Genomic DNA, 20960 nt, shown 5'->3' with positions numbered 1-20960 from the left:
GAAAGAGTGAGTGTAAACACAAAAAAAATATTTTCTTTTATGTGCTGGAATGTGCAGAAAATAGGTTTAAACAAATTTCTTCCAGTCAGACAATGTTGCATATAATTAAATTTTTGCTTGATACATAAATTTAACGGATTTAAAGTTTTAAAAAGAGATGTTTCCATTTGATTACATTTTGACAGCTGGGATAGGCTCCAGCGCCCCCCGCGACCCTGAAAAGGATAAGCGGAAGCGAATGGATGGATGGATGGGGTTATGCAGAAAAAGTAGAATTGGGCTGAAAGATCTATTTCTTTATTACCTATTCAGTTTGTAAATCGTGTTTTTAAAAAGTAACCAAGTAACTAAGTAATTAATTACTTTTGAAAATAAGTAATCAGTAAAGTAACGGGATTACAGTAATTAGTTACTGATTAGTTTTTTCAAGTAACTTGACCAACACTGAGTCCAACGCATACAGTAATATTGTAAGGACGAAGAACAGTTACAGTGGGGCAAAAAAGTATTTAGTCAGCCACCGATTGTGCAAGTTCCCCCACTTAAAATGATGACAGAGATCAGTAATTTGTACCAGAGGTACACTTCAACTGTGAGAGACAGAATGTGAAAAAAAAATCCATGAATTCACATGGTAGGATTTGTAAAGAATTTATTCGTAAATCAGGGTGGAAAATAAGTATTTGGTCACCTCAAACAAGGAAAATCTCTGACTCTCACAGACCTGTAACGTCTTCTGTAAGAAGCTTTTCTGTCCCCCACTCGTTACCTGTATGAATGGCACCTGTTTGAACTCATCATCTGTATAAAAGACACCTGTCCACAGCCTCAAACAGTCAGACTCCAAACTCCGCCATGGCCAAGACCAAAGAGCTTTCGAAGGACACCAGGAAAAGTATTGTAGACCTGCACCAGACTGGGAAGAGTGAATCTACAATAGGCAAGCAGCTTGGTGTGAAAAAATCAACTGTGGGAGCAATCATCAGAAAATGGAAGACATACAAGACCACTGATAATCTCCCTCGATCTAGGGCTCCACGCAAGATCTCATCCCGTGGGGTCAAAATGATCATGAGAACGGTGAGCAAAGATCCCAGAACCACACGGGGGGACCTGGTGAATGACCTGCAGAGAGCTGGGACCAAAGTAACAAAGGTCACCATCAGTAACACACTACAACGGCAGGGAATCAAATCCCACAGTGCCAGACGTGTTCCGCTGCTGAAGCCAGTGCATGTCCAGGCCCGTCTGAAGTTTGCCAGAGAGCACATGGATGATACAGCAGAGGATTGGGAGAATGTCATGTGGTCAGATGAAACCAAAGTAGAACTTTTTGGTATAAACTCAACTCGTCGTGTTTGGAGGAAGAAGAATACTGAGTTGCATCCCAAGAACACCATACCTACTGTGAAGCATGGGGGTGGAAACATCATGCTATGGGGCTGTTTTTCTGCCGAGGGGACAGGACGACTGATCCGTGTTAAGGACAGAATGAATGGGGCCATGTATCGTGAGATTTTGAGCCAAAACCTCCTTCCATCAGTGAGGACTTTGAAGATGAAACGAGGCTGGGTCTTCCAACATGACAATGATCCAAAACACACCGCCCGGGCAACAAAGGAGTGGCTCCGTAAGAAGCATTTGAAAGTCCTGGAGTGGCCTTGCCAGTCTCCAGACCTCAACCCCATAGAAAATCTGTGGCGGGAGTTGAAAGTCCGTGTTGCTCGGCGACAGCCCCAAAACATCACTGCTCTCGAGAAGATCTGCATGGAGGAATGGGCCAAAATACCAGCTACTGTGTGTGCAAACCTGGTAAAGACCTATAGTAAACGTTTGACCTCTGTTATTGCCAACAAAGGTTATGTTACAAAGTATTGAGTTGTATTTTTGTTATTGACCAAATACTTATTTTCCACCCTGATTTACGAATAAATTCTTTACAAATCCTACCATGTGGATTCATGGATTATTTTTTCACATTCTGTCTCTCACAGTTGAAGTGTACCTCTGGTGCAAATTACTGACCTCTGTCATCATTTTAAGTGGGGGAACTTGCACAATCGGTGGCTGACTAAATACTTTTTTGCCCCACTGTATGTTAAAGCTGATTCACAGAAAAGAAAATCGGCCAGAATCTGTAAATTTCCCATCAAGTGTTTGAGCACCAGTAGCTACCTCACTTTAAAAAAAGCATACCCTAATCTCTTTGCTAGTTGAACACTGAAGCTGCACTCACCTATACTCTTCATATTCATGGGGGATCAAATGGATTTTTGTAATCACGCAATCGCATCTTCCTTCATCTGTGTGAAATATTTTAGGGCTTTTCAGCCCTTTGCTTCGTTCTTATGTGTAGGCCCAAACAGCAGACTTACAAGCTATTTATCTGGCTGATGTATTCACAGGGAAACTTTCAGCAGGTAAAAAGAGACTACGGAGAGTCATTGGAGACCAACTATACCAGCGGTCTCCAACCCCCGGGCCACGGACTGGTACCAGTGCATGAACCGTTTGGTACCGGGCCACGAGAGTTGAGGCTCGGGTGTGAAATGTATGGTTTTCAGGGTTTTTATTGTTTTTTTAAAAATAGTTTTTATCATTAACTCGGTTTCCCTGTGTCTTTTCCCGTGTATTATGAACAAATCTTTTTTTTTTTTTTGGGGGGGGGGGGTACCGGTACTGTTTTTATTTTGTTGTATTTATCCACAACACCTTATAGGCCAGTCCAAAATATTATCGGACATAAACGGGTCCGTAGCGCAAAAAAGGTTGGGGACCGCTGGTCCAGACAACTAGAGTTTCATAGGTATCCCTGTTTTTACCAACTGGTCACGGCAGATGGCTGATGCTGCCTGAGCCTCGATCTGCTGGAGGTTTCTTCCTGTTAAAAGGAAGTTTTTCCTTCCCACTGTCACTAAGTGCTTGCTCATAAGTGGTCGTGTACTTGTTGGGATTTCCTCTCTAATATTGTAGAGTCTTTATTTTACAATACAGAGCTCATTCAGGGAATTTGCTCTTTGCAAATAAAACTGAATTGAATTGAACTTACAATTTCAATTTAGTACAGCTGATTGTATCTAAGCGTTGCATTTACAGCTTATTGTTTTACCGAACGACCGAATGATTCTAGAAAAACACCCATTTAAATGCATCTTTCACTGCTGTAATCCATGAAGTGGGACTAATTCACTAGGTCTGGTTCAGTATGTTAAAATGGAGGATTTCCACAGTGATTTTTCACATTATCATTCCAAGCAGACAATAAACATCTGCGAGGTAACAAAAAACACCACTGACAATTCAGCCAGCTGCTGTGGAAGAGGTTACAAACTACTTCTGAGGCATCCGGCTGAATCTTTTATAATAATAATAATGGATTGGATTTATATAGCGCTTTTCTAGGCACCCAAAGCGCTTTACAATACCACTATTCACTCTCACATTCATACACTGGTGGAGGCAGCTACAGTTGTAGCCACAGCTGACCTGGGGCAGACTGACAGAAGCGAGGCTGCCATATCGCGCCATCGGCCCCTCTGGCCAACACCAGTAGGCAAGTAGGGTAAAGTGTCTTGCCCAAGGACACAATGACCAGGACAGAGAGCCCAGGGATCGAACCGGCAACCTTCCGGTTACAGATGCGATTCCCAACCCCCTGAGCCACGGTCTTGACATGACTATTTGGGACGGTGGTCATGGAAGTCTTGTGCAGCACTATCATAGCACATCTACTTAGATTAACAGTTAAAGCCCTCCCACACACACACACACACACACACACACACACACACTCTGTTTTCCTTCAGTTGCTGACACTTAAAAGCTTGATGAGGTTGAAGGGCCAGTCTCTTATTCCCCCTGTCATTATTCCAGAGACAAAAGAGGATACACTACCACTCAGAGTGGAAGGCAATCTTATTAACACGGGGCTTTGCATACACTCTCTGGAGAGCTGGATCTCCACAGTCAGCACTTGCAAGGAAGATACAGTAGGAGAGATATGTGTGCGTGTTTGTGTGTAACAAACAGCCAGAATGGCCTGCGGTCAAGGCACCAAGCCGCCAGTAATCTCTGACTCCGTCAACCCCTGGTGCCCTTCCTCCCTTCTCATCTAAATGATCTCCGCAGTACAGCACTGATCTCTGACATATGCCTCATACTGATGACTTAACACCCTCCACCTCCCACAGCCTGCCTTGACCACAGGCACGGCCAGGCACCCGCTCCTCTGTTGTCAATCAAGCTCACCCTCGTAGATGCACGGTGCATTAAAATAAACACTTGCACATCCATGCAATGCAGCGAATGCACACGCGCTTGTGATCTTTTGCTTTTTAAAAATGCGCTTTGCAAACTGATGCGCAAACCTGCGAGCACGTGCACACACACTCATTTCTTAAAGGCTCCGTGGGGAATCAACATAATCCAACATATCAATTTTTCTTAATCTATGATGAGTACAAACATCAAAGTAACACATTGTCCTTCTTTTTGTTTCTTACCTCTGCTAGTTTTTCATGTGGCGGCAAAGGTGTTTTAAGCATGATTTCAGTTGCGCTGGCACAGTGGAATTCTCTCATTTAATGGGTACAAGAACATCTGGTGCCAGGGTAAGTCGTACAAGCAGCCCAAACATTGACTCCTCTTTCTGGGAACAGCTTAATGAGATCCGGTCGCCATTCAGGAAGCAATGCAGCGCATCACTGAACGTCTGGAATAAATCTGTGTTTTTGGCAGCTTACAGCAAGATTTGACCGTGCTACTCAGCTCCACCGTTGGGCCAGAGTTGAGGATGTCAAATTAACAGCTAACACTAAACAACATGCTGAGAAAATGTGACCCAGCTTCGGAGCGATGACGAAGGCAGACCACTGGAATTTTCAAAGAATGTGAGGTTACTTAAAAATACTCTAATCCAGCACTGGTGTGGGACTTCTTATTGGTTTGTTAAGTCCCAGCTAAAGTTCTCCAAACAAATAAACCCTTGAACAGTGCAGCCATTGTTTTCACTGACATTGCGTTGAGTTAAAATGGCCCTGCAGTACTAGCTCCATCTTGCTCCATCTGTATAACACATCACCTTGAAACACCAGGAGTGGGGATAGACAAAGAGATTTGCAGGTTTATGTTCAGAGGGCTTCAGGCTCATTCACTTTCAACACTACAGCCCTACACTAAGGGTGACGACCAAGGAATTTAGCAGGCGGTCCGACACACTGGGAGGTTAACTAGGTATCCTTTCACCGCCCATCTCAAGCTGCTGACAGACACAAAGGAGGTACATTACACTTCTATTAAATGACATTTAAAAATTTAATCAGCTCCAATGAGCAACTGTTAGTGAACAAGGGGGTCATTGTATAAGTGGGTAATGGTGCTGGCGCTGGCGCACAGTGTGTGGAACGTGGACCAACAGCGCTGGAGGGCTATCAAGTTTTGGATCTGGCGATTGATGGAAGACAACAAACTGCTGGCCAGGCTGCTGTTTACTGTGGCGTTATTGGGCCTGCTTGCTTGAAAATTTCAGCCTCATAAAAATGAGTGCCAGAGCATGTCCAAAATATTAGGCTGGCAGCAGGGTGGCAACAATGTGAGAGTAATATAACACCTATTTTATATCAATAAGCAGGTATATCAGATATTCTAGTGTCTGGCAAAGGATTTTAGATGGTGCATGTAGATTCTTTCAGAGCTACAACTGACCTTATTCACACAGGAAGGTGGAGGGCTAAGTTAATAATACTAGAAAGGTTAGCAACTTGTATCCATAGCTAGCTAACAGTGTTGGCATCCGTCTATCAGCAGTGGCAAAAATGTCTTGTATACCAACCTGTAAACACTTTTTGTCAGGCTGTAACACTGGGAATTGTAACATAAGAGTCAGAATTGTGGAATGGCACTAAAGTAAATATAGCTCTGATATCTGTTTGTTAAATGTAAATTTAAGACTAGCATAGCTTAGTACAAAAATCTATTTTGCATTATTAAAAAAAATGGCATAAATTCCACAACTTTGGACTTTACACATTGTGTTAAATATCGACCTTTTGAAGTTACAGTAAACAGATTTACTTACCTTTAGAAAAAAAAATCCTTTTCCTCTATTAGCTTAAACTTTATGCTAGGTCAAGCTAACTGCCTACTAGCTAGTACAGTAAGTCTGCAGAAAGCACGCAGTCATGAGAAAAAATGTTAGATATGTTAGATGTCTTTTAAGACCTCACTAAGTCCAAAAAAGTGGACCACATCAGTCCAGCTCTGAGGTCTTTACACTGGCTGCCTGTCCGTCAGAGGATAGACTTTAAAGTTCTGATGCTGGCCTATAAAGCTCTGAATGGTTTAGGACCAAAATACATCAATGACCTCCTGACCCAGTATGAACCTTCCAGATCCCTCAGGTCATCTGGATCCGGTCTTTTATCAGTTCCCAGAGTCAGAACCAGACACGGAGAAGCTGCATTCAGCTTTTATGCTCCTTATATCTGGAACAAACTCCCAGAAAGCCTCAGATCAGCTGAAACACTCAGTTTATTTAAATCCAGGTTGAAGACTCACCTGTTCTCAGCTGCATTTGAATAAAGCACCAAATCCACACTTTAAGCTTAAATTTCAAAACTTACATTTAACTACTGATTTTATCTACTGTTCTGATTTTATCTGTTTTGATTTTATATACTGTTGTTTGTTTGTTTGTTAATTAGTTAGTTAGTTTGTTTGCTTGTTTTAATCAATTTTAAATCATGATTTTTATTTGTTTGTGTTTCTAATGTCTCTGTAAAGCACTTTGAATCACCTTGTTGTTGAATTGTGCTATACAAATAAACTTGCCTTGCCTTTTAGCCAACCTTTGAAAATGACACTTGTGGATTTTATGATGATACATTTTCATTATAGCCAAAAGTATATTGATTCAGGCAGATGCTAATTTGAAGCTATTAACAGCACCATAGTGTAACTCATAGTAAAACTACAGGCAAACATTTATTGAGGTTTTTTGTTAGTGTTTTTTAACTGAAAATTCATCTCAATCATCAAAACATTTTCATTTTTATTTTACAAATGATTTTTACAGCATTTTGAATACATTCTTATGTCAACGCGTGAACACTGAAAATGCTCGAACACATTTTCCCCTTGGGGATCAACTCCGACGCATCTGTCATTTTATTAATAAATGAGATTATGAAACCACATCTGATCCTTATAACCTCCATCACACCCCTCACCCATCCATGACTCCCCAGCCTTGTTTGGTCATCACAGTGATGGTTTACAGTTTCCTTGTTGGCGCCCCGCAGCAGCAGCACCGCCCAGCCCGTGCCCTCTATGTGCCCCTGCCGGGTTGGCATCCACGTTGATGACCTGAATACCACGCTTGCATAGAAACCTCCCCCAAAACGGTCACCGCGGTTCATGTACGTTTGTTTATCATGAGGTGTGGAGGGTGTGTTGCTCAGGTATGAAAGTGACACCAGAGTGATGTGCATGGGTGGCATCACAGTGACAGTGTAAGTATGAATGTGTGTACATGTGTGTGTATACTATATGTTTAAGCATATATACTTGTGCTGTACCTCAAAATGACTTCATCGCATGTCTCTCATTGTCAGAGTATGTGTGTATCTTTGTGCACCATGTAATACTTCACTCCTTCCCCTTGAGGATTAGACCATTCATCTCCCGAAGCCCCTGTGTAGGTGTCTCACACGGTGCTAATGAGGAGAGGACGGAACAAGGGAGAGTCGGTGAGTGAGGAGGGAGAGAGAGTAAAAATAGACTATTCCGATGGCAGAAAAGAGGCGATAGTGATAGATAATCTCCATGTCCAAAAATCGAAGTATTGATGAATGAGGGATTTTCATGCCAAGAGCGATCGGGGCGTGGGCGGTTCTTTTAAAAAAAAAAAAGAATACAGGGAAGGTAGAGATTGGTGCTTGCAACGCTGCAGGGAGGGAGAAGAACAGACGGCTTTTTTTTTCTCTAAAAGGAAAGCCAGGGACTCTTCCCATAACACAAATCAATTTACACCAGCCCGAGACATTGATTATAGCTGGTTCATTCCTCACATGGTAGCAGCAGACATCAAACAGACACTGTCAAACTTGTAAAACCACACGTCGTGCATCTGTGTGTATGTGTGTGTGTAGTGACTGTTTGTGTCTTCCCACTGTATATGTATGCTGTTCAGAGGACCAGATCTCTCTCCACTTCCCCAGTTACTCAAACAAGGGGATGGCTGCTAGGCAACGAAGCCACATCACATCACATCAGCCAAGCTGGGAGAGGGCAAGAGACATAGAGGGTTAGCGGGAGCGAGAGAGAGCAAGAGAGAGCAATAGAAAGAGGGAGGGAAAGGAGGAGGGAGTTTGGAGGCAGAAAACTGTGCTGGCAGTATTACATAAGCCAGCAGCCCAGTCCCACTGCTCACATTTATGTGGTTAGGCACTCGGAAGTGATGCCCATTAGTCACAAGTGACAAGGCAGGTGAAGATACAAAATCCAGCAGTGATTTTTAAAAGCCATTGTTGTTTATAATGGACGGCATTATGAACAGATGAGTCAAGCACCCCCCCACCCCCACCCCCCAAAACACACACACACACACCCATGCATATGTGCATGGATGAGGGCCTACTGTACCGTACAAACAGAAGATTGCTAACATCCCAGAGGGATCATTCAGAGGGAGCAGATACACATGTATTAAAATACATCATGTACACACATATAATGATGCCATATGGAATGACGTGTTCATGCTGGTTCTTTTGAAGATGAGCAGGAGGGAGTGTTTGTGCCTGCATAAAAAGCTACACCAGTCAAGGCCATCATCAAAAATACATCAAAGGTCCAAATAATAATGAAGTGGAGCTGCTGCTGTGATAAACAGCATGTACAATATCCACCTATCTGCACTGCCACATGTATCAGAACACAACAACATGCTTTTTATGTCAAGATGTAACTGGCACATCTCTGAATTTATGAACCCGGTGATTGCGATCATTAAAAATATCCCTCCATAGACTCCATAGGCGATTTACAACAGAACGCTACTTATGCTAAAATATTAACTTTCTATACAGCCGTTTTTTATATGCAAAGACCTAAAGCCCTCTCTTTCTTTATCCGCACAAACTGCATTAATACAATTGGTGGTGTTAGAAGCTAGCAATGTTCACATTGCTAGCTTCTAACACTATGGAGCTATTAAACTGATAATCCGGTTGTTCAGTGATGATGCGACGAATCCTACTTCCGGGCCTAAAGTAGTCTGCGTTTAATATGGCTTTTGTGTTGTTAACATGTTTAATGTTATGTATTTTCTTCTATTTGATCTCAAAAAGCTCCTAAAACAGTCAGTGATCCCTGTTGACCTCCCTCGGCTTTTATTACCACTAATCATTTATTTAAGCTCAGTTTTTAAACCTTAGGATGTAACTACAGCACAGCCCATGCAGCAGTATATGAATGACTAACCTCGTATTGTGGATGGATTATCTCAGTTGTTCTCCTGGCTGAAGTTTGGTCCTTTTACAGCATCCTGCCATGCGATTACATTTGTTCCTGACCACCGAGAACACTCACGTTAACTTTTATCGAGTGGGAAAAAAAGTTAGCTTGTTTATATTATGCTAACCTAGCTAAGTCGCTAGTGGTCACGTAGCACATCATTATATACCAGCTAGCCCAACTTCAGTAACCCTACAAACGTCACTGCTGTTTAGTTTTCTGTCTTCATTTATGCTGGAAGTGATAGCAGAGCTGTACGTTTTAATTTGTTTCCAAAACCCCGCAGTCAGGACATGCTATATTGTATTTAGATAGAAGCTAGCGAGCTAACTCCCTGCTAACTTCTAACTCCGTTAAATGTCATAAATTCCGTTTTCATGGATGCCTGGATGTTAAACTCAATTGTTACACCTGGTAGAGCAGAACGCTGATCATTTTATTAAAGATGAAAGACTTTAGACAGTTTTTCAACTCTCAGTAATGCCACAGTGATCGTTTGATATATGGACCTGCAGCGGAGTTTAGGCCCAGACACGGCTAGTGACGTCAGACTGAACAATTGGATTATCAAAGAAACAAAGAAAGTTGCTGAGATTAATTACTTTTTCAAGTTGAGGTAAAAGTGATTTGTTAAACGGTTTGTTCTTTAAAATATACTTGATGAAGGAATGGCTAAAATTTTGGAAAACAAACTTAGAGTTAGATGAGTAAATAAATACCACTCAAACCTCTGTCCCTTAAACCTGAAGTCACGCTTAAGAAAAATATGAAACACGAGGAGACAGCTCACCTAGTTCAGTCCAAAACAGCAAAATAAATAAAAATAAATATTTTTCAGAAAATGAAAACTTATATCTTCAATTTAGTGACCTGCAGCACACTGCAGCACACAGGGATGGAAGCACCCTTCCTGAGACTGGTTATGCTGGAGGTCTTTCTTTTTTTTTTTTTTTTTTGGTTAACTGGGAATTCTCCAGACCAAGTGCACTTACTTGGTCAACTTGGTTTTTTCTTTTGGTTGAAAAAAGTCTTACTTTTCCCACAATTGATAATTAACATAGTCCTGCAAAGCCCCAGTTGGCAAGTGGCTGCTGGAGGCTGCTGCACCAAAAACCTGATTGTCATCATTATCTTGTCCGGGTTGTTTGTAATTTGCATGAAAGACACAACTTTTACTTCGACTTCGGGCAGTCTCGATCTTCTGTTTGTGTTGAACTTTTCAGTTTCACTTCCACTCGGCAAGTGTTTGCAGACAAGTTTTCAAACTACAAACCTGACTGTGGCAACCTGGTAGCAACCAAATCAGTCAAATCAAGGTCTTCCATGCTGCATAATTTACCTCTTTGAAACAAATTAGATGCTTGCAACCACCAGCCACTTACAGCAACCACTTGCCAACTAGTTGGGGAAATAGATACTATTTTATTTTATTTTGTCTTCAAATATTGTAAATACATGAGTGATACCAGTCTGTTCTCCCCAACAGCAAGAAAACAGACCCAATACCCAAAACTAACTTTTGATTTAAAGCTCATGTTTCCATTGTCTTTTCGTCAGCTCATCATTAGATTTTAGCCAAAATCTTCACCCCAACCCAAACCTCCATGCTACTGCAAGGCCGTCATCTCAGAGCTCTCTGGGGATGACAGTGAAGGGACGGACGGGACTGGAGGCCTCCAACTCCAGGGCTGTCAAGAAGCAGTCGGGGGCCTGGTTGCAATCCCGAGACTGAAGAGCTTCACCCAGTCCACTCCACGCTTTGTGGGAGGTGCTGTGGATCTGAACCGCATCACGCAGAACCTTCTCGCCTAGGTGGACACGCCCAGTTTTCACCAGCAGACGGCCCTAAATGAACAGAATGATGGAGAGGTGCAGGAAAAAATTGTTTTACATTTACGTGCATTAATGTCACACTTCATAAGTTGTTTTCAAAACCTTAAAACTCTCTATGCACAGAAAGAAGTGTCCTGCTTAGAAAACAAAAACTGGATTTTTCTAAAACCTTTGGGGAAAAAAGTAACTAACGAGCAATGTTCCCTCTAATTTTTCACGTGTCTGAGCGAACACACAAACTCCCTGAGCGATCCCTTTGACCAATGTGAGCGACATCAGACGTGTGCACTTACATTTATGTTAGACTACTTTTAATTAACTGCTTTAGCCCACTTACAATAAAAATTAATAAATAAATCTTGTTCATGAACTGTGTAGTATGTTAACACTATTGGAAGTAAAAACACAACTTACTTTTTTTTTATAATTTTTTTTTTATAAAGCTCTGACTTGTATTATGAGTATGAGTCTGTGGTCTGGGAGAGAGTCTGTAACTCTCTGTCTGCAAAATACAGTATATGATGACCAATGTTGGGCAATTAATTATATAGTTACTTCTTCAAAAAAGTAACTCAGTTTGGCAAACAACAAAGTTTTTGCAGCTATTTTTCTAAATGCAGCCAAGGCGGTTTTTTAAAATAAACATTTCAAACTATTTACAGAACAATCAGCTGTTCTGCATCAAATCTGATGCCACACAAATTATTTGTGCCACTCCAAAACATAATTTCTGTCCACTATGAGATAAAGGAGAACAACAGCCTGATACCTGCAGGCCTGACAGCAGGAGATGTATCACTGCTGTAACACCTGTAACATTCAGCAGTCGCCTCGTTGTTCTGACACACACAACAAAACTATTGACTACACTACACACTGACTACACAAGATTTGTGCTAAACGTCTCAAATCTCTCACATCTCAAAACACCGCCGTCACTCCTAAAACTTCCCCCCGTTTCTTAACAACAAGATGCCACGTTGCCATACCATTTTTTGATTGGTCGACATGGTACTTTTTTGGACCAATAGGAAAGGCGGGGACGGGGGGGGGGGGGGGTGTTTTTGCTCACAGGCCTTTTTGCTTATAAAACGCCGTTTTTACCGTTTCTTCCCGCAGTAAATATAAACAACGACAGTATTCAGGAAGAAAACCAAACATTGCATATTTTTATCACAACTCTGGTTTTACGTGGCCTATCAACACAATTTAAAAACTGGTATAAAGTCCACACTTTTTCCGTCAGTTGTTCCGTCTGTCCTGCTCACATCTCCAATGGTTGTACACGTTGTCATTAACGTGGCTTCACTCCACATCAGCCACGCCGCTTTGCTAACTAAAACACCGGTGTCGGCACATAAGGACGCTGTCATAGCCTGTCAATGACGTTGATTGGCTGCGTATATACGCGTCGGCTGAACTATGGGATAAGGTGGCATTGTTCTAATCCCATATGGGAGCAGCCAGTCACTTACTGACTAACACTGCAAAACATGATTGTTGAAGTATTAATTTTAATTTCATTTCAGGTTAGTTTTTTTTTGTGCACAACGCAGATTTTCTGTGCGCAGAGACCGTGCCAACAGTGCGCAATTGCGCACGTGAGCAGCTTAGAGGGAACATTGCTAACGAGTAAACTTATTTACATTTTTATTTTAAGATAGCTGGGTTTGACACATTAAAACTGAATAATAATCACTTTCAAAAAGTTGGAGGATAAAAGATGACCTTTGGCATACTCTTCACAGAATGGAGATTTTACATTTAATTTTAGTACCTAGTTGCTCATATTATGTTTTTACTCAAAATGTCTACCATCAAAACGCTTTATGGCATGATAAGATCAAGCTAGCAGATGGTGGCTTTTTGCTAAAAACCCAAATCTTGGATTAGAATGCCTGCTGTCCTGCAGACGAGTCAGGATGACAAAAAACAAAAACGGAAACAAGAGTTGTATTCAGCTGGGATTGTACAGCTGAAGGGAGAAAATCCACAAATGATGAGATTAGGAGCGACCTTCTGCAGAAAGATGATGCAGTATGTTAGTGTGCACACAGTAACACGTGCACAAGCGCACACATACGCTGATGAAAACTGATAGTGGGCTTAGGGTTAGCGAGAGAGACGGCCTGAAGGGATCCTTTAAGTAGATGCGAGTTACTTGCTCTTCCTGCAGATGATTTGCCAACGCAGACTGTCACTTTTTGAATGACTTAACTGTGTTTTACTGGGTTTGGGTTTGTCATAACATAATTATCAATTAAAATATTTTCAGACGGAAATAATAAAAACTGTATTGTTTAGCATCTGTGTACCTTTTTTTTTTTTAGCACAAATGCATGCCCAACACCGATAATCGAAGTCCGTGAGAAATCTCAGAATTATTGCGGACTCATTTGAACCTCTTTATTATTATAACAACAGTCACATGTTCCCAGAATGCTGTGTAACTCTATCCAGCCATACTCTACAGCTTATCTCCATTTGGACGCAGACATTTTATTCACCCCAGCTACCTCTTCCAATTAATCCAGGGGAATACTGAGTCGTTCCCAAGCCAGTTGAGAGGTATATTTTCTCCAGCAAGTCATGGGTCTGCCTTGGGGCTTCCTCCTGGTAGGACATGCTCAGAACACCTCGCCTAGGAGGCATCCAGTAGACATCCTACTCATCCAAGTCGGCTGGCTCCTTTTGATGTGGAGGTGCAGCGGCTCTTAAAGGACCGAGCTCCTCACCCTATCTCTAAGAGATAGCCCAGCCACCCTTTGAAGGACACTCATCTCCACCACTACAATAACTATTAGACAAAAAATTTAAGTTTTTCCCCTTAAGCAGCATTAAAAAAAAAGGATCCTCACTGATGTGAAAGTTACCTGAAAAGGTTTAATTCATGAGTTATTAAGTATTACCGCTATAATGACATTGCTCTACCAAGTATGATTTTGCTAATCATCTCCCACGCTAAATGGTGCCTTATAAAAACTGCAAATTGTCTGAATGCATATGTGATAGATTTTGTAGGTAAAAGGTTACAGGGAAAGATAAAGGTTTACAATGCAGCTAGCATGTCACACTAGGAGTATTTGCTTACCACCACTGTTAGCCAGTGGCATCCCACGAGAGCTCATAACAGACCATTAAAATTTGCCATTGTAAAAGGAATCTTTCTCCTTTCATGTTAAAGAGTGGTCTGCATCAATCCTTGAAATAACTACTATCTTGTTGCCTATTGTCTCTGGAAGCAAAATTTAACTCCGTTTCACAATGGTCTCACCCACAGGCCGTATCCAGGTCCCAATAAAAGGAGACCGGCAGCCTTTTCTGGTTGTTTGCACATGCACAACGTGGATAAACGTCTGGTTTTTGGCAGGAAACTGATGCGAGACGAGCATGCTAGACAAGCTGCTGTTAGCTCTGCTTTCACTGTCGAGATCAGTTACCGTCTGGCCATTGTGTGGAAACCTCTGTGATTTATGAATCTAACAGATAAGTTTGTTCTTACTATCTACCTAGGCCAAAAGACTCCACCAACACTTTAACATTAACATAAATCACTTGCTTGACTGAATGTACAAGATCAAACCAGCTGTTTTGTTAATATACCACTTTCATTTTTCAGTAATCGTTTTAATCCACCTGTACACACTGATGGTTAACCATGTCACACAGTTTTCAAGTCTTTCAATTCAGCTGTAGTTTTTATTTTGTAAATATATTTAACATACTTTTTAAAAATCGAGGTCAAGCCACATACCACTGATGTTAGTCATGCTTACGTCTCACTACACACAAGAAGCTGTGCACTCCAAGTGAAACCACTGGTAAATGCATCCTCCACTGGTCTCTTGTAAGTTTTACTCATTACTAATATTATCAAAGCCTCAACAAAAGACTTTTTACCAAAAACACAGAGACCAGCTTATATCAGATTCACTGTTTCATGTATTCAGAACAATGTTATGGCCATTACTGGCAATCGCTGTCATTATCATCTTAAATGTCCCTTTTTTGCTTATTTACAGCTCCACGATTTTTGGACTCTACTACAGTAGCTTTGCATGATTCACTGTTGTGAATAATCCCTATTATTTAATACTGGGCGGTCATGTCGTTATGTAAAAATAAGGAAATATAACAATAATAAGGAAAAACTCTTTAAGCTTCACAAGTTCCAAACTTTGGCAAATTTTTAAGTTTACACAGATGGTACTAAATTGTCCAGAACATTCAAAGACATTGGTATGGTCCTGTACAGAACGTTATTTTCCCAAAAAGCTCATTTGCAGTGGGGGGTGACTATTACCTGAGGCTAGACCAGGAACTGTGGTAGGTATGCATGCACCCACTGGTTTTGCACTTCATGAACATACTCTATATACTATGTATACAGTATGTTCATAAACAATCCACGGTTTTCCTTTACAAAAAGCTGAGGAGAGGAAAGAATGAGCTATAGCTGGCACTTTTGGTAATCTGTAAGATCATTACCACTGATGTGCATATATTTAAAAAATGTATGTGCAAAAGAGAAGAACATTGTGGATGATAACTGTTGTCACCATGTTAAAGATCATACCACTGCTTAGGTTTTGTCGTTTTGTAGCACAGCTCCATGGGGAGTCTGACACAACACAACCTCATGCAACTGACCAACTGCCCAGAGTCAAATCTGCCTCACATATAAGCATCGTCTAAAGGCGCGCACACAAGCTCCAGTGTCACATGCATACTCAAGGTGACAACAGGGAACGAGTCTTGCACAATCATCCCTTGACTTACTCTATCTGTTACACACACACACAGGCACACACACAAACACACACACAAACACACATACTCTGAGATGGCCTGAGGTCAGACAGACGAGTCTTGTTATGCAGTCTCTGCTCACAAGCTTGAGATTAATTGGGCTGAAATTCACAAAGCTGTCTAGGGGCTCTGATCCAACTTTCAATAAGAGTGCACACTCTGCCTTCCTTCTTTCCTCTGCTCTCCTTTTTCTCACTTCTGCTGGGTGGAATACATGGAAAAACAACAAAACTGTTGGTACGGAGAAATGCAGGATGTGCACACAGGTCTCCAAGCTTGTAAAAGTGTGTACAAACGTGTGCATCAGTGCACACATGTGCAGGGATGTATGATACAGTCCTTGCTGCTGGTTTGGTCACTAGCTTCCACATCTCACTATCTGTGCCCTTGTCTCCAAACTCACATTGGCTACATTGTTCCAACATGTTTTTGGTATTAACAGTTGACTACTGGACTAACACACACACCAACAGTCTTAGCCTTCCACTGTAACCTATATCTTTTAGGCTGTTAACTATGGAAAAGTTGATGTTTATAGGTCAGTCAGCTTAACCGTACTGTACTTAATATACAGTACTGTGTTTTACAGGAAGCCATTTCCGTATTTAACTGACAGACATTGGGTTCCAGTAAATTTCAGTGTTTCTTGTAAAACACTGAAAAACTGTTTTTTCTTCTTTAAGTAAGATAAAAGGGCAGCTTGTGGAATGTGGTAAGCTCAGAATAACAGATGGGAAATGTCTAACTTAGGGGTATGAGGCGATTTAGAGGAAGTATGTTTCTAAGCTGCTTGTTGACAGTTTATCTGTGAAACCAAGGACACTCCTGTGTGGCGACTCTGGCTGCAGCAGGGAACAGTAGTTAGGGTGAATAGTCAATATGATTAATAAATATAGTGACAACATTAAGATCCAGACACAACATAATGCTGGATTTGCTTGTAAAAACCAGAAGCTGAATTTCCACTTTTGAGCAAATTGACCAATTGCATCCCATCGCTGTTGTTTTTTGAGGAAAATCATAACGATTATGAGCCCCATCCACTCAACATTTAGGACATATTATGCTGATGGTTTATAGTGCATTCATGGAGTAAATGAAATATGAACTTCAATTCCCCTCAAGTCAGAATAACAATATATAGGAAGAACGTAAGCCCAGTTAAATTCATGTATTGTCAGTAAAAAATGAACATGCAATCATTTAACTAAGGCTGTAGTAAGTAGTGTTCTCACTGCTGTAGCGAAACAGGCCTAGAAACAATGCAATCAGCTGGAAACCTCCGGTCTCTGGGGTAAAATGTATATTTACTGCAGCGGTAGTTCTGATAACAAGTCTGGTAAAGCCTTTATCTTCAAAACAGACGAGCACAGAAGGGGAAAGAACAACATTCACACTTAGGATACTGAGCCATCCAAAAAAGCACATGGATGTGATTCCAGGACCAGAAGGCCAAATCAAAACTAGAGCTTGCTAATTGACAGTTATTAGCAATTAGTTGGCTCCCCTCTTTTTCTAGTGAAGGAAACGATAACGTTTCTTGAGAACAAAACAGAATGTGACTGGCACAAACTCAAGAGATGATTAGCACCAGCATCTGGCTCACAACAGTGTTAGTTATGTCTCAGTCACAGTAGAATAAAAACAACAACCACCTGTGACAAGTAAGAAAATCAGTGTCTGAAATGTTTTCTTTCTGTGACTGATTGTAAACAGTTACAGTGACAAACTTACTGCACAGAGGTTGACCAGCAATGGAATAAATGACAAATGGTGACCACTGTGGATTAATAAGGTAATTGAACAGGTATTTTGATGGGAGGTAACTTGTTGCCAAATAATTGCAGTCTGACTCAGACTGACTGGAAACACATTTTTGAAATAATTGCTATTTCATTCATACATTTAGACAAATTGTCAACGCATTGGCATCAATCTGAGTTAATTGGAGACAATGAGTGCAACTCAGCTGTCATGCATCTCTTTGCTGGTTTCTGACTTTTTGCAAATCTCATATTTCACCCTGAAGTTAAATCACTGTCATTTTTCTTTTTTAAGTTTTAAAATTACGTTTAAATTCTGAATTTAAGTTTTAAATCTCTGAAGTCATAACCTATTAGATATGCAATTTCTGCCAATTTATCACAGTGAATCACTGTTTTATCCTAAACAGGTAACAGCTCTCATTTGATTGCAGACCGGTAGCAGACTGATAGTAGACTGGCATCATATTTTATCTTCATCTTGACACACCAAACATGCTTTGAAGATGCCAACTGGCTGCAATTATTTACAAACCTGGTCCCCATCTTTGAAGCAAGCATTACAAAGCCAACAAGATCACATGGCCATTGTACTTGCTCGCAGGGGTTTTGGTTGCACCGTAGTCTCCAACAACTATATTCCCCAGTGTGACTGTTCACTACTGACCAGACAAGATTTTAAGAAAGCATTTTGCAACATCTTCTTTGGCAATGAATGCACAGATATGAGACTGAAATTAATGTCCTTGGAAGGAAAGCAAATGCATGTTTATGAAACTACTAAACTGAGAAATAATTTTAGAGAAAGAAGAAGAGGACAGATTCTTGCTGAATTATTACAAGAAGAGAAATCCAGACACAGGACATCCACTAATCAAAGGGCCGACACTCCTGCTGTCCACTTGTCTGAGGAAAACACAGTGAAAAATGCTGACGGTTAAGCCATTGTTGCCCAGTGTCATTGGTGTGCATGTGTGTGTGTGTCTGTCTTTGGATCAAATTTGATTAGAAATTCAGCCAGTACAAATAATATATTGTGAGTGAGTGGGAGAGAGAACAAACAAATTCAAAAGCATTTCAATTGCCATCAAATGTTTCTGGCATTACGTGGAGAAAACTGGTATCTAATAGTTGGTCTTTAATTACTCCCAGCCATCTGTCTCCAGTTTTACCTAAAGCTGATCTCAGTGAGCTTGGCAGCACAGGTTTGTTTCTTTTCATGCCGTTTAAGCACAACCGAACTGAGCTGAGCCAAACTCTACGAGTGGGCACTGGTGTTTTCATCAGTCTTTCAAGCCAATTTTTTTAAGCAAACTTTTGAAATGCTTCAAACTACAAACAACATTTAATTAAGTGAACGTCCTTCGACTAGACTGCAGAGAAGGGGGAAAAAAAAGGCTTCCTGGATGTCGCAAACAAGCACAACCAACAGAGATTTGATTATAGAATTGATTAGCATTGGGGAAATGAGTTCTTGTTCTTTGGTGTCAGCATTATTATATTATTCATATTCCATACAGTACAAAGACAAAAAGAGGTTTTTGTAATACTCTAGCATATCAACTGCAGCTAAGCAGGCTCCCCGGAGATTTATTAAGAATAATATTCATTCGATAACTTCTTCATTACCAAAAACTTTTTCTGCCTCAATTGTCCGTAGTCATCGTAGTTTGCATACAAAGTACTTGGATACAACGCAGCCTAACTCTTAAGCCAAACATTGATTAAAAAGGTTTGTGAAGGCAGAATAATGGTCACATACTTAAAGGGCATAAACACAAAATCATTTTGGGATAAGATGATCATATGAATATTTTCACAGTTTTAAAAAAAGGAATAAAAAAATTAACGTCTTTGAGACAGCGGAGAGACAGATGAACTCTAAATTTGGATTTTCAATCTGCTGTTGTCAGCCGTGCCGCCTACAGAGCTGTGACTGTCCAGACAATCCAGGAAATTAGAAGTTAAGGTACAAGTGGCTATATAGACCTGATCTAGAGAGAATTAAATGATCCTACAGTTTGGTATAGCACTCAAAACCATCTGCTGATCTATACACATCAACTACACACGAACAAGTCATGGCATAATACCCTCGCATTCAACCAAGACGAGAGACTTTACTTGAACTTTTAATCAGTCAAGTCTGGACGGGCAGGTATGGGCACAGTGAGCCAAGATTATTGTATTTACTAGAGATGGCACGATACCACTTTTTTATGTCCGATACCGATATCATAAATTTGGATATCTGCCGATACCGATATGAATCCGATATAATGTTTTTTAATCAACAAAACTGTTTTTTTTAATATCTTGCTGCATTTTGTATAAGTTCATACTCAAGTTTAAAACAACAACTACACTAAAGCTATTCTGTTATACCTGTATGCAAAAAAAAATATTTCATAGTTCAGCAATACTGATCAATCTAATAAACTTAAACCTACACCATCCTCCCTATTCTGGTATTTTAAAGAGTACTTAGTGTAAATATTAAGCAACCTAACTAATAGGGTTCCAACTCCCAGCAACAACAAAAATAAATAAATAAAAAATAGGGAACCACCCCTCACGCTCCACCTCATGATGCTTAATCAACGTAATCAACCTTAATTTGATGCAGTGTGAAAAAAAATGCACAGAAATCAATTATTTTTCAAGAAATATTAAATAGATTCAACATCTTTCTTCAACAAAATTGCAGACTGCACAGATGGTACCTTCCCAAAGGAAAAAGTACTATAGCTTACTAGAGTATATATATTAGACTTAGTAGTCACTATATACAGTAATTGACTTCTATTCATTTTACATCAAATTAAAACTTTGGGTGTCAGATAATTATTTATTAAAAGCTAGACATTTTAAATGAGAATAAGAAAGAAAAGTATGTCTTTGTGCCCCCTTTTCCCTGTTAATGCCCTATCGGCCCCCCTGGCTAAACTTTGCTAGATCCGCCCCTGCACAGTTACCAGCCGTCAGCTACGTAGAAAAAGATCCTCGAGTAGAAAGTAAGATTAAATACATTCTAACAACAGC

The 20960-nt window shown here is 40.6% G+C and overlaps 1 protein-coding gene across 2 annotated transcripts in view; it reads right to left on the bottom strand.

Annotated features, from left to right (window-relative positions):
• Positions 1-8595: 8595 nt before the first annotated feature.
• The window catches only part of ttc7a (tetratricopeptide repeat domain 7A), a 63655-nt gene continuing 51290 nt past the window's right edge, over positions 8596-20960 (bottom strand). For both annotated transcript variants that reach the window (XM_085478388.1, XM_085478389.1), the window contains one exon: positions 8596-11358. In XM_085478388.1, coding sequence (XP_085334514.1) covers positions 11140-11358 — 219 coding nt within the window. In that variant the 3' untranslated portion in view covers positions 8596-11139. The remainder of the gene's footprint in view (positions 11359-20960) is intronic.

Source organism: Copadichromis virginalis, linkage group LG13, assembly GCF_057382275.1.
Source record: "Copadichromis virginalis isolate Kocher_CV1m ecotype Utaka linkage group LG13, C_Virginalis_male_GT1.1, whole genome shotgun sequence".
Classification (NCBI taxonomy): domain Eukaryota; kingdom Metazoa; phylum Chordata; class Actinopteri; order Cichliformes; family Cichlidae; genus Copadichromis; species Copadichromis virginalis.
The sequence above is the reverse complement of the archived record's forward strand: the minus strand, read 5'-3'. Positions and strand labels throughout refer to the sequence as shown.